Source organism: Pseudophryne corroboree, chromosome 3 (assembly GCF_028390025.1).
Source record: "Pseudophryne corroboree isolate aPseCor3 chromosome 3, aPseCor3.hap2, whole genome shotgun sequence".
Lineage (NCBI taxonomy): Eukaryota > Metazoa > Chordata > Amphibia > Anura > Myobatrachidae > Pseudophryne > Pseudophryne corroboree.
In genome coordinates, this window is record NC_086446.1 from 53,300,647 (window position 1) to 53,313,495 (window position 12,849).

The following is a 12,849-nucleotide window of genomic DNA, read 5'->3' on the forward strand; positions in this document are numbered from 1 at the left end:
TTCCTGACACTCCCAAAAAACCTTACAAACAAATATGGGTTTGATTCCGCACTGGTATATTGTCAATTGCAAAAATTTCTATGTAAACCAATATAAGCCAGATATCTGGGCCAAAGAATGCCCTTATATGTTTAACTGGTGGTGCACCCAGAAGTCAGTAATTGCTTACTGTAAACCTGAAGTACAAGAAAAAGAAAGTAGACTTCTTTGTGGGCGCACTCTTGTGAAGGAATAATGAGATATTATCAGAAGTTAAAATCTAACTTTTATTACGAATGATTAAAAAATTATTAAATCTCCTGAAAACAAATAAATAAACAACAAGCGGAATAATTGGTTTATGGATACAGAACAGGTTCAAACTCTAGGCTGCTGTTGCAAATAGCCTGATCTTGATTTTCTGAGGAACATTATTTATTTATTCTACACTCCATTTTTTGCAGAGCAATACTAACTATTCCACAGAGCTACAATAGCAGTGTGTTAATATGGGGGATATCTAGAAGGCAATCTAGACCTTTAATTTCTCAGGTCAGGGATTTGCCCTCCTTATATCATACTCTTTTTGATTCAGGACTCTCATTGGTGATTTGAGGGACCTCTCTTCCCACGGCAGCTCCCAAGCTGGTGGGACAAGGGTCCATCACCTAACACCAAAAGCAGATCCACTTTATCTTCTCTTTCTAAGTATTGATGAACTCTTATCAATGATTCAGGAGATGGTTGCATAAGAATACGGATAACCTACTATCATACCTCACTGCTTGTGCCCAATACCGTCCGATCTTGGAAGCGAAACAGGTGAGGGCCAGGTTAGTACCTGGTGGGGGACCACCAGAGAATACCTGGTGCAGTAGGTTTAGAATGAGGAGAAACTCCTGTCTAACACTGACAGCAGATTCACATTTTTTCTATTATTCTAAACTTGGCTGTCAGAGGCATCCCACCTAAAATCCACCATAGCCTGCCTTCCAAACATTATCTTAATACATAGGCATTTGAGCCATTTTTGTCAAGGTTTGAGATACTGGACCATCTATACCAGTCTGTCACAGTTTGTATTTTGACAATGATTAACTAATTTCTCTTGCCGCCGGATTAAATTGCATATATTCTGATTATAAATACTATATTTATTCTAAACACTTCACCATTATGCTTCCATTGCCAACCGCTTTTTAATTGTCCTGTATGATGTGTCCTTGTAATTGTTGTTTGTTTATTTGTTTTCAGGAGATTTAATAATTTTTTTAATCATTCGTAATAAAAGTTAGATTTTAACTTCTGATAATATCTCATTATTCCTTCACAAGAGTGCACCCACAAAGAAGTCTACTTTCTTTTTCTTGTACTTCAGGTTTACTCCCAAAAAACGGGCAGTTACCACCTACAAACGTCCACTTCCTGTCAATCAACTTGCCTACGCCTAGTGATAAAAACAGACGCTGAACTCATTCGTTCGCAATTTGGCCTCTCGCCTGCACATTATGATCTGTATGTATGCACAGTCATTCGATAATCGTCCGCCTTGATATTTTGCACAACAGCGATCAGGTCTGAATTAGGCCCTATGACCAGTGTCTTTGACCGATGGATTTAAGACGGCTAGTTTAGCACTTATCTCTGTTGCCATTTCAAATCCATTGGTCACACTGTCCGATCATCGGTGGCTTTGACAAAACGCTGGTTAGTGGATCTATGCCTGCACATCTCTGAAGTACCAAGCAAGACATCCTCATGGCTGATCCGGTTGTTGCAAATTTAGTATTCTGTGACCATTCATTACCCTGCATAAACTCATATGTAGCCAAGTACCATGATTTCTAAATTACTTTTCAGGGATTAAGTTCCATAACATTTTGACCTTTCTTGCTATTATAGTACACAACCCTATCTGATGTTCATGGTCTCCTTCCATTGGACCCCAGCATCGAGTGTATAGAGACGGTGGACAATGGGCTTTGGGCAGCATGCTGTTAAATATAAAATCAACACCAGGCTGGGCAGACACATAGTCATCAGGTGCCACCATCCCTACGTCACCCTCCCTTGCTCAAACCTTCTGCATGGTGTACAGAAAGGGACAGACACTAAATCTAGTGGGAGATATGTGGTTCTATGTTCAGGGTAACCGGTATCCCATGGGAAGGTTCTAGGTGGCATTTCTAATCACAAAAGGGGGCAGGCATATTTTGTTGCAGCCAGTTGTAGACCAAACCCTAACAGTATACTATATACAATGCATTCATATCTAGAGTTCAGTTGCTCAGTTTGTACAAGATGTAATAGTTAAGGAGTAGACAAGTTACCTTTTCAACTGGAAATGCACTCGGGCTTCTTCAATTTCGATCTCTTTAGCACTATATCACGGAAATCAACAGTCACCCTAGAGGTGCCAAAAACAGTTACTCAAGGAAGAGCAGATAAAAATGAAGCAAGGGTTACACCAAATGTACTTTACAGAGAGGTAGCTCCTTGGCTACTGCGGTAGTTAAAGGGAATATCTGCTGTGGTTCCTCTATGTTAAATGCTGGGGAACCTTAATATTTGTGGATATCCCGCAAAGATTCATTAATAAATATGCCCCTATATCTCTCTAATTTCTCTGCTGTTGTTCCTAAATTGCCCCTCGGGAGACGCCACCATTTCTTGTATTTCTGCGCCAGCTACGTTGGAAATCAGTTGTAGCTTCATGATTCTTCCTTAGCTACTATAAATTCACAAAATATGCCCCTACTCTTTATCTGAGACTTATGGGGAGATTCATCAAACTTTCTAAAGAACACAAGCTGAGGTGTTGCCGATAGCAACCAATCAGAGTACAGCTATAATTTTTCTGGTATAGTCTATACAATGATAGAATCTGATTAACTGCTGTTACATGTCTTCCAATTGTCCTTTTCAGAATGTTTGATACATCAACCCCCTACTTAGAGTGGAACTTGTTTGGAAGTATGATCTGAGACTTTGGCCATCATAAAGCCTGATTCTGATTGAAATGCAGCAGTGGCCAAAAGTACAAGGACTCACTGTAAGCGTCCATAGATGTAGTAATACAGATTGGTGAGTCCCTATATGCCACCAGCGGTATCACCATGAAAACTTGCACTAGCTCTATAGCAAAGCAAATAGACCCCTGAGTTTGGAAACCACTCTACTATGCCTTGGAGAGAGTTAAAGTTGAAAAAGATAAACTACCAACCAATCAGCTCCTGTCATTTTTCAAACAGCCTGTTACATGACAAGAACTGATTGGCTGGTACTTTATCATAGGCTTACTACAAATCCACCATAGAGAGATGTTTCCCAATTCTGTCATTACAGTCCAGGTTTGGTGACTCCATTTTTTACCTCAGTCAATCTGAATTGATAATCTGGGCTCAAGTATGGATATGCATCTGCCCTCCAAATCTACGTAACACAAAATCTCACCACAGCTCCTGCATGGTAGAACCCATGTTGAGTCTCTCAGACAGAAGTTTAAGCCCTGAATCTTGGATATTATTCCCTGTCAACTGCAGGAGGACCAGAGAATGGTTTTTAATTATGACAGAGCGGATGTCGTCACAGCAGGATGATGTCAGACCACAACGATGAAGCCTACAGTAAGAAAAGAAAAAGACTGAAAGGAATGAGTTCACTTTTACTGATTCTCCTGTTATTAATCTTACACCCAGACCTGCAGGTTACTATATAATATACAGCATAATCCTCACCTCAGCTCTTGTAGAGTACAGGCCTGATGTCTGAGTCCCTCACACAGGAGTCTTACACCACAGTCCTGTATCTTATTCCATGACAGGTCCAATTTTATCAGAGATCGGTTTATAGTAATGACTGAAGAAATGTCCTCACAGCAGAACTGGGTCAATTCACAGTTGTACAATCTGCAATGAAGTAAAGAGAAGTAAAGCGATGTGCAATTGCAGCCCCTATCGTGGCCAGGCGCATAGAGAGCCTCCCCGGGCCTCGGTAAAGAGGGTGTGGACTAAAAAAGGTGTTTGGCGATGCTCCTTGATATCAAAATATTAATCTAATAATTGTGGGGTCGCAAATTAGAGGGGTAGGGCATCCACTTCCTACCTTACTTGAACAGGAAGCGGGTCCCTCCTCCCCGGCCAGAACCATTTTCCTAGTGATATTTGGGAAGATGACACTGGCCACTAGAGAGCAAAGACTCTGGCACAGTGCGACATCTTCCCGAAGAGATCACCGGAATATGGCCTAATATCATCTTCCATGGCTTACCATTCCTTCTGGCAACATCAGAGGTGGGACAGCAAAAGATGGGTGTTTCTGGGCAGTGACTGGAGAGTGGCCTGGAGCGAAAACAAAAAAAAGCCAATCTCATAGGTGTGTTATGGGAGAGGTGGGGGCGTGTTATGGGAGAGGTGAGGGCGTGTTATGGGAGAGGCGGGGGCGTGTTATGGGAGAGGTGGGGGCGTGTTATGGGAGAGGCAGGGGCGTGTTATGGGAGAGGTGGGGGCGTGTTATGGGAGAGGTGAGGGCGTGTTATGGGAGAGGCGGGGGCGTGTTATGGGAGAGGTGGGGGCGTGTTATGGGAGAGGTGAGGGCGTGTTATGGGAGAGGTGAGGGCGTGTTATGGGAGAGGCGGGGGCGTGTTATGGGAGAGGTGGGGGCGTGTTATGGGAGAGGCAGGGGCGTGTTATGGGAGAGGCGGGGGCGTGTTATGGGAGATGCGGGGGCGTGTTATGGGAGATGCGGGGGCGTGTTATGGGAGAGGTGGGGGCGTGTTATGGGAGAGGTGAGGGCGTGTTATGGGAGAGGCGGGGGCGTGTTATGGGAGAGGTGGGGGCGTGTTATGGGAGAGGCAGGGGCGTGTTATGGGAGATGCGGGGGCGTGTTATGGGAGAGGTGGGGGCGTGTTATGGGAGAGGTGGGGGCGTGTCATGGGAGAGGCGGGGGCGTGTTATGGGAGTGTTAGAGGGCATGTTATGGGAGTGGCGTGGCCGTATTATAAGAGTGTTGATGGCATGTTATGGGAGTGGCAGAGGCATGTCATTGAAAGCAGCTGCAGCCTGTGGCAATGTTCAGACGGAGAAACTAGCCATAGGGTTAGTGCTAGTGTCAAAGGTGTGCAATAGTGTGCAGATAGTAGCATGTGAAGAATCACCGGCAGTGTTACAGTCTGCACAGACACGGCAAGTGGCCACCTCAGTGCTTACGCATTCAGATGCAGGTACTATATCTATACCAGGAAGATGGCTGAAACTAGCCTTTGCTAGGGCTGCAGTCCCTTCTGCCCTATTGCTACTCTGGCAATAAGTATAGGCTGATGCAAGTGTACCCTGATGATTCTGATGGGATAGCCGACCCAAGCATCCAAATAGGGGTTGGGTACACCACAGCATAGGTCCAGGAGCACCCACGGAACAAGCCACCCACTAAAGCTAGCCCCGCCGCAGCCCCCGCAATGGATTGAGACGCGCTGGGGGCTGCGGAAGGACTTCCTTACATTACAGTGTAAAAAGAACTACCAAAAATGGCCACCGCCAAGGAGGAGACAAACGCTATAAGGTCACATTTGACCTCTAGTGATTGTCTCCCTGACGGCAGGCATTTTACGTTTTTTTTACATGCAATGTACGGAAGCCCTTTCGCAGCCCCCATCGCGTCTCAATCCACTGCGGGGGCTGAGCACACGAGGGAGGAGGGGGGAAGGGTACTGTTATGTGTGTGTGTGTGTGTGTGTGTGTGTTCTATTTGTGTGTGTTCTATGTGTTTGTGTGTGTTATATGTTTGTCTTTGTGTGTGCTTGTATGTGTTCTATTTGTGTGTACATGTATGTGTTCTGTGTAACGTGTATGAAACTCACCCACCACCCCTCCCCTACAAAACCTGCATTTACTCCTACCAATCATGTACAGAAACCTCCCAGAAAAATCCTGCATTTGCCGCTGGGCTAGCAGCACATTATACTTAGTGATGCCCGCCTGCACCCACCCTCCCATTCTTTGCTGGCAATGTGCAGGAGACCCCTGGAAACACCTATTAAGCCCCTGGCAATGCACATGAACATGAAACCCCTGGCAACGCGCAGGAGACCCCTGACAATGAGCATGAAACCCCTGCCAATGTGCTGGTGACCCCTGGCAATGCGCAGGAGCCCAGAGCATGAAACCCCTGACAACAGGCAGGTAATTTATAAGTTATTAGAAGCATAATTTGTAAGGGGCATTGTTGTGTGTGGGGCATAAAATGGTGTCAGGGCCATAACTGTTACAATGTGTGGCATATTGCGTAATGGGCATTACGGTGTGTGGCATAATGTGTAATGGGCATTACTGTGTGTTGCATAATGTGTAATGAGCATTAGTCACTGCCGCGGCCGCCCGTTCATTCCAGCTCCCGCCGAGCACCCACCAGCAAAAACATAAATCGGCACCTGTGCATCACAGGATGTGCTCAATACTGCATGGGGACCTATATGGTCTAAGAATAGAGGGCTATCCATGTACTTAATCAAACAGTACTCACATCAACTTTTGGAGAGTACAAGCAAGATGTCTTAGCCCTCCACAGAGACGTCTCACTCCAGAGTCCTGCAAATGATTCCATGACAAATCCAGCTTCAAAAGAGACTGCTTCATAAGGACAGAGCTGAGATCCTCCCAGCAGGACTCGGTCAGTCTGCAGTAGGCCAAGCTACAAATGATGGGAAAAATGTAACAAATATATTTTTACCTCATTTATTACATCTGTAATAGAAAGTGACATATCTGGCATGACAGCCTACAGTGCTAACTCATTTAATTTTATGCTCTTACCGTAAAGAACCCTTACCATTTTTTTTTAAATAACCCTTGACTGAAATAATTATGAGAAACACAAATAACAAAATGGTTTTAAGATCAAAGAGTATAAAAGAGAGTGCTGGGGAGAACAGTACAGTTTTTTTTTACTGGCTGGTGGGCACACATCCTCAACTTTTATTGCATACACTTTCTCATTATTTATTTCATAACAGGGCTGGACTGCAGGTCCATCTTTACAGCAGTGTAGGCCCCTGTGCAAAGTAATGCACTCTGGCACCTACTCATCCTGCAGCAATTGGGGTGGGGGATTCTATCAGCGGAGGCTTTGATGTACCGTGGGCGGTAGAAGGTGAATCTTCTGCTCAGCATGTAGGACATGGAGCAGTAATTTCTGCTAATTACTCCATTACTGCACAGATGGTGGGACATGAGGTGAGAGGGAGAACACTAAACTGTAGAAGGGGGCATTGGGTTGAATGAAATTGTTTAATATGTAGGACAGGGGTGGATAGTGGAGTGGGCTTAATATTCATAATTCTCCACGGGAGGGCTGCTTGCTTGACTGCACATAGCTCCGATTTCTGGAAATATATTTCTTAGCTTTCAATAGGATAAAAAACTAAACTAGAGAATCCTTTCAGGGTCCTTTCATGAGGTACTGTGGACTTGGGGATCCGGAGCCAGAGCATTCCACTGGTGAACATATAAACCTGCATACCAGGTGTGTGGAGCTGGAGCTGGAGCTGGGTCCAGCTGTTGGAAGGCTGATATCTCTGGTTCTGGGCATAGTAGAGACAAGTTGCCAGTGTTCACCAAAAGGGGAACGTTCCAACTTTTGGAGTATACCCTAAGAAAACTCTAAGCAGACAGAACCCTAGATTTCTGGCTGCAAAGAGCAATTAACAGGCTGGGATGCGAACCGTTGCTTTGAAGTCAGATATCTCCGGTTCCCCAGGGCCAGTTTTCAAAAATCTGGTATTACTGGAAAAAGGAGAAACTCAGCTATCAGCCTAGGGCCCTTATACTCCTGAGGACTGTGGACAACTGTCCATTGAGCCCATATAAAAAGATGGCCCTGCCGGACTGGCCATTTGGAACTGCTGGCAAATGGACAATATAAAGCCAGGGTTGGTATGAAGCGCCAGTCATTTCTTGAAAAGGGTGTGTAGCTTTGCCAGTAGTGGACGTGGCCTCACAAAAGTCCCTCGATGACATCACTACAGAGGGTGTGACCTCATGGGAAGCCCCCAATTACCTCACTCTGGGGGTGTGCCTAGCATCTCCGGAGATGCCGTGCCTCCCCCAGAGAAAACAATTTTAAAAAATGTCACAGTGCTAGTAGCAAAGCAAATTCACAAGGTAGATGAAACATTCATTTGTCTCCTATTGGCAGCAATAATCATACCCTGGCTAGGACTTTCTCTGGAATCATGTCCATATTGGGTTGTCAGAGGCTATTGGTGTGTACCAATTGAGTCCTATTTAAGGATGAGCGGGTTCTGTTCCCTGAGAACCGAACCCCTCCAAACATCACACCCCGAGCCCAAATCTGAGTTCGGCTCGGGTTTCCCGCCAGACTCGGAGACCAGAACGAGGTCAAATGTCATCGTCCCGCTGTCAGATTCTCACAGGTTTTGGATTCTATATAAGGAGCCGCGTGTTGCTGCCATTTTCCCTCCAGTCCTGGAGAGTGAAGCAAGAGGACATGTCTCCTCAGGGTCTGTGCGGGAAAGGGGCGTGGCGCGTGGGGCGACCTGCTCTTTTGTATCATTCCAGTGCTGTCTTGTGCTGCATCAATCCAGTGGTGGTGTCTTGTGCTGCATCAGTTCACTCACAGTGGTGGTGTTCTGTGCTGCAATAAGTCCAGTGCTGCTGTATAATTCCAGTCCACTGGTGCTGCCGAATAAGTCCAGTCCAGTGGTGATGCCATATAAATCCAGTCCAGTGGTGCTGCCGTATAAGTCCAGTCCAGTGGTGTTGCCGTATAACTCCAGGGGTACTGACATATAAGTCCAGTCCAGTGATACTGCCGTATAAGTCCAGACGAGTGGTGCTGCTGTATAAGTCCAGTGGTATTGCCGTATAAGTCCAATCGAGTGGTGCTGCCGGATAAGTCCAGGGGTACTGTCGTATAAGTACAGGGGTATAGCCGTATAAGTCCATTCCAGTGGTGCTGCCGTATTAGTCCAGTCCAGTGGTGCTGTCATATAGGTCCAGGGATACCGGCGTATAAGACCAGTGGTGCTGCCGTATAAGTCCAGGGGTACTGCCGTATAAGTCCAGGAGTCCTGCCGTATAAGTCCATTCCAGTGGTGCTGCCATATAAGTCCAGTCCAGTGGTGTTGCCGTATAAGCCCAGGGGTACTGCTGTATAAGTCCAGGAGTCCTGCCGTATAAGTCCAGGGGTACTGCCGTATAAGTCCAGTCCAGTGGTGCTGCCGTATAAGTCCAGGGGTTCTGCCAGATAAGTCCAGGGGTATTGCTGTATAAGATCAGTCCAGCGGTGCTGTCGTATAAGTCCAGGGGTACTGCCGTATAAGTCCAGTACAGTGGTGCTGCTGTATAAGTCATGGGGTACTGCCATATAAGTACAGGAGTACTGCCATATAAGTCCAGTCCAGTGGTGCTGCCGTATAAGTCCAGGGGTACTGCCGTATAAGTCCAGTCGAGTGGTGCTGACAAATAAGTCCAGTGGTGCTGTTGAATAAGTCCAGTGGTGCTGCCGTATAAGTCCAGGGGTACTGCTGTATAAGTCCAGGGGTACTGCCGTATAAGTCCAGTCCAGTGGTGTTGCCGTATAAGTCCAGGGGTACTGACATATAAGTCCAGTCCAGTGATTCTGCCGTATAAGTCCAGTCGAGTGGTGCTGCTGTATAAGTCCAGTGGTATTGCCGTATAAGTCCAGTCGAGTGGTGCTGCCGGATAAGTCCAGGGGTACTGCCGTATAAGTCCAGTCGAGTAGTGCTGCTGTATAAGTCCAGTCCAGTGGTGCTGCCGTATAAGTCCTGTCCTGTGGTGCTGCCGTATAAGTCCAGGGGTACTGCCGTATAAGTCCAGGGGTACTGCATTAAAAGCCCAGTCCAGTGGTGATGCCATATAAGTCCAGGGGTACTGCCATATAAGTTCAGTCCAGAGGTGCTGCCGGATAAGTTCAGGGGTACTTCCATACAAGTCCAGCATACTGCCATATAAGTCATGGGGTACTGCCGTGTAAGTCTATTCGAGTGGTGCTGCTGTAAAAGTCCAGTGGTGCTGCCGTATAAGTCCATTGGTGCTGCCATATAAGTCCAGGGGCACTGCCGTATAAGTCCAGCAGTACTGCCGTATAATTCCAGCAGTACTGCCGCATTAGTCAAGTCCAGTGGTGCTGCCGTATAAGTCCAGGGGTACTGCCGTATAAGTACAGTCCAGTGGTGCTGCCATATAAGTCCAGGGGTGCTGCCATATAAGTCCAGTCCAGTGGTGCTGCCGTATAAGTCATGGGTTACTGCCATATAAGTCCAGGGGTACTTCCAGATAAGTCCAGCATACTGCCGTATAAGTCCAGGGGTACTGCCGTATAAGTCTAATCAAGTGGTGCTGCTGTATCAGTTAAGTGGTGCTACCGTATAAGTCCAGTGGTGCTGCCATATAAGTCCAGGGGTACTGCAACATTAGTCAAGTCCAGTGGTGCTGCCGTATAAGTCATGGGGTATTGCCGAATAAGTCCTGTCCAGTGTTGCCGTATAAGTCATGGGGTACAGCCGTATAAGTCCATTCCAGTGGTGCTGCCGTATTAGTCCAGTCCAGTGGTGCTGTCATATAGGTCCAGGGATACTGGCGTATAAGACCAGTGGTGCTGCCGTATAAGTCCAGGGGTACTGCCGCATAAGTCCAGGAGTCCTGCCGTATAAATCCATTCCAGTGGTGCTGCCGTATAAGTCCAGTCCAGTGGTGTTGCCGTATAAGCCCAGGGGTACTGCCGTATAAGTCCAGGGGTACTGCCGTATAAGTCCAGTCCAGTGGTGCTGCCGTATAAGTCCAGGGGTACTGCCAGATAAGTCCAGGGGTATTGCTGTATGAGACCAGTCCAGTGGTGCTGTCGTATAAGTCCAGGGGTACTGCCGTATAAGTCCAGTACAGTGGTGCTGCCATATAAGTCATGGGGTACAGCCGTATAAGTCCATTCCAGTGGTGCTGCCGTATTAGTCCAGTCCAGTGGTGCTGTCATATAGGTCCAGGGATACTGGCGTATAAGACCAGTGGTGCTGCCGTATAAGTCCAGGGGTACTGCCGTATAAGTCCAGGAGTCCTGCCGTATAAGTCCATTCCAGTGGTGCTGCCGTATAAGTCCAGTCCAGTGGTGTTGCCGTATAAGCCCAGGGGTACTGCCGTATAAGTCCAGGAGTCCTGCCGTATAAGTCCAGGGGTACTGCCGTATAAGTCCAGTCCAGTGGTGCTGCCGTATAAGTCCAGGGGTTCTGCCAGATAAGTCCAGGGGTATTGCTGTATGAGACCAGTCCAGTGGTGCTGTCGTATAAGTCCAGGGGTACTGCCGTATAAGTCCAGTACAGTGGTGCTGCTGTATAAGTCATGGGGTACTGCCATATAAGTATAGGAGTACTGCCATATAAGTCCAGTCCAGTGGTGCTGCCGTATAAGTCCAGGGGTACTGCCGTATAAGTCCAGTCGAGTGGTGCTGCCAAATAAGTCCAGGGGTACTGCTGTATAAGTCCAGGGGTACTGCCGTATAAGTCCAGTCCAGTGGTGTTGCCGTATAAGTCCTGGGGTACTGACATATAAGTCCAGTCCAGTGATTCTGCCGTATAAGTCCAGTCGAGTGGTGCTGCTGTATAAGTCCAGTGGTATTGCCGTATAAGTCCAGTCGAGTGGTGCTGCTGGATAAGTCCAGGGGTACTGCCGTATAAGTCCAGTCGAGTGGTGCTGCTGTATAAGTCCAGTCCAGTGGTGCTGCCGTATAAGTCCAGTCCTGTGGTGCTGCCGTATAAGTCCAGGGGTGCTGCCGTATAAGTCCACGGGTACTGCATTAAAAGTCCAGTCCAGTGGTGATGCCATATAAGTCCAGGTGTACTGCCATATAAGTTCAGTCCAGAGGTGCTGCCGGATAAGTTCAGGGGTACTTCCATACAAGTCCAGCATACTGCCGTATAAGTCCAGGGGTACTGCCGTTTAAGTCTATTCGAGTGGTGCTGCTGTAAAAGTCCAGTGGTGCTGCCGTATAAGTCCATTGGTGGTGCCATATAAGTCCAGGGGTACTGCCGTATAAGTCCAGCGGTACTGCCGTATAATTCCAGCAGTATTGCCGCATTAGTCAAGTCCAGTGGTGCTGCCGTATAAGTCCAGGGGTACTGCCGTATATGTCCAGTCCAGTGGTGCTGCCATATAAGTCATGGGTTACTGCCATATAAGTCCAGGGGTACTTCCAGATAAGTCCAGCATACTGCCGTATAAGTCCAGGGGTACTGCCGTATAAGTCCAGTCAAGTGGTGCTGCTGTATCAGTCCAGTGGTGCTGCCGTTTAAGTCCAGTGGTGCTGCCATATAAGTCCAGGGGTACTGCAACATTAGTCAAGTCCAGTGGTGCTGCCGTATAACTCATGGGGTACTGCCGTATAAGTCCAGTCCAGTGTTGCTGCTGTATAAGTCATGGGGTACTGCCATATAAGTACAGGAGTACTGCCATATAAGTCCAGTCCAGTGGTGCTGCCGTATAAGTCCAGGGGTACTGCCGTATAAGTCCAGTCGAGTGGTGCTGCCAAATAAGTCCAGGGGTACTGCTGTATAAGTCCAGTCCAGTGTTGCTGCCGCTGCCGTCAAACTCCAGTGGTGCTGTCCTGTGCTGTATATGATTTACTCCAAATAAATTGGTTATTAATATTTAATCCAAATAATTTTTACAGGGTTTGCCCTGTGTGGTGTAGGGGTACGCTCTCCTGTGCCGCATATTGTCTATAACTCCCCAAAAAAATGGAGAACAAAAATTTGGAGGATAAAATAGGGAAAGATCAATTACCACTTACTCCTACTGCTGCTGCTGTTGTTGCTGCTGATAGTCAATCGTCATCCCAGAGGGG

At 47.1% G+C, this 12,849-nt stretch overlaps 1 protein-coding gene and 1 pseudogene across 1 annotated transcript in view; one reads left to right on the forward strand and one right to left on the reverse strand.

Annotated features, from left to right (window-relative positions):
• The first annotated feature begins 742 nt into the window (after nt 1-742).
• On the forward strand, nt 743-860 carry LOC134898406 (5S ribosomal RNA; annotated as a pseudogene).
• A 1,453-nt stretch (nt 861-2,313) lies between these two features.
• LOC135057151 (NACHT, LRR and PYD domains-containing protein 3-like) overlaps nt 2,314-12,849 on the reverse strand; it is a 45,128-nt gene continuing 34,592 nt past the window's right edge. The window contains exons 7-10 of the mRNA XM_063963050.1: nt 6,499-6,666; nt 3,717-3,887; nt 3,433-3,600; nt 2,314-2,386 (exon numbers count right to left, since the gene is read on the reverse strand). Coding sequence (XP_063819120.1) covers nt 2,314-2,386; nt 3,433-3,600; nt 3,717-3,887; nt 6,499-6,666 — 580 coding nt within the window. The remainder of the gene's footprint in view (nt 2,387-3,432; nt 3,601-3,716; nt 3,888-6,498; nt 6,667-12,849) is intronic.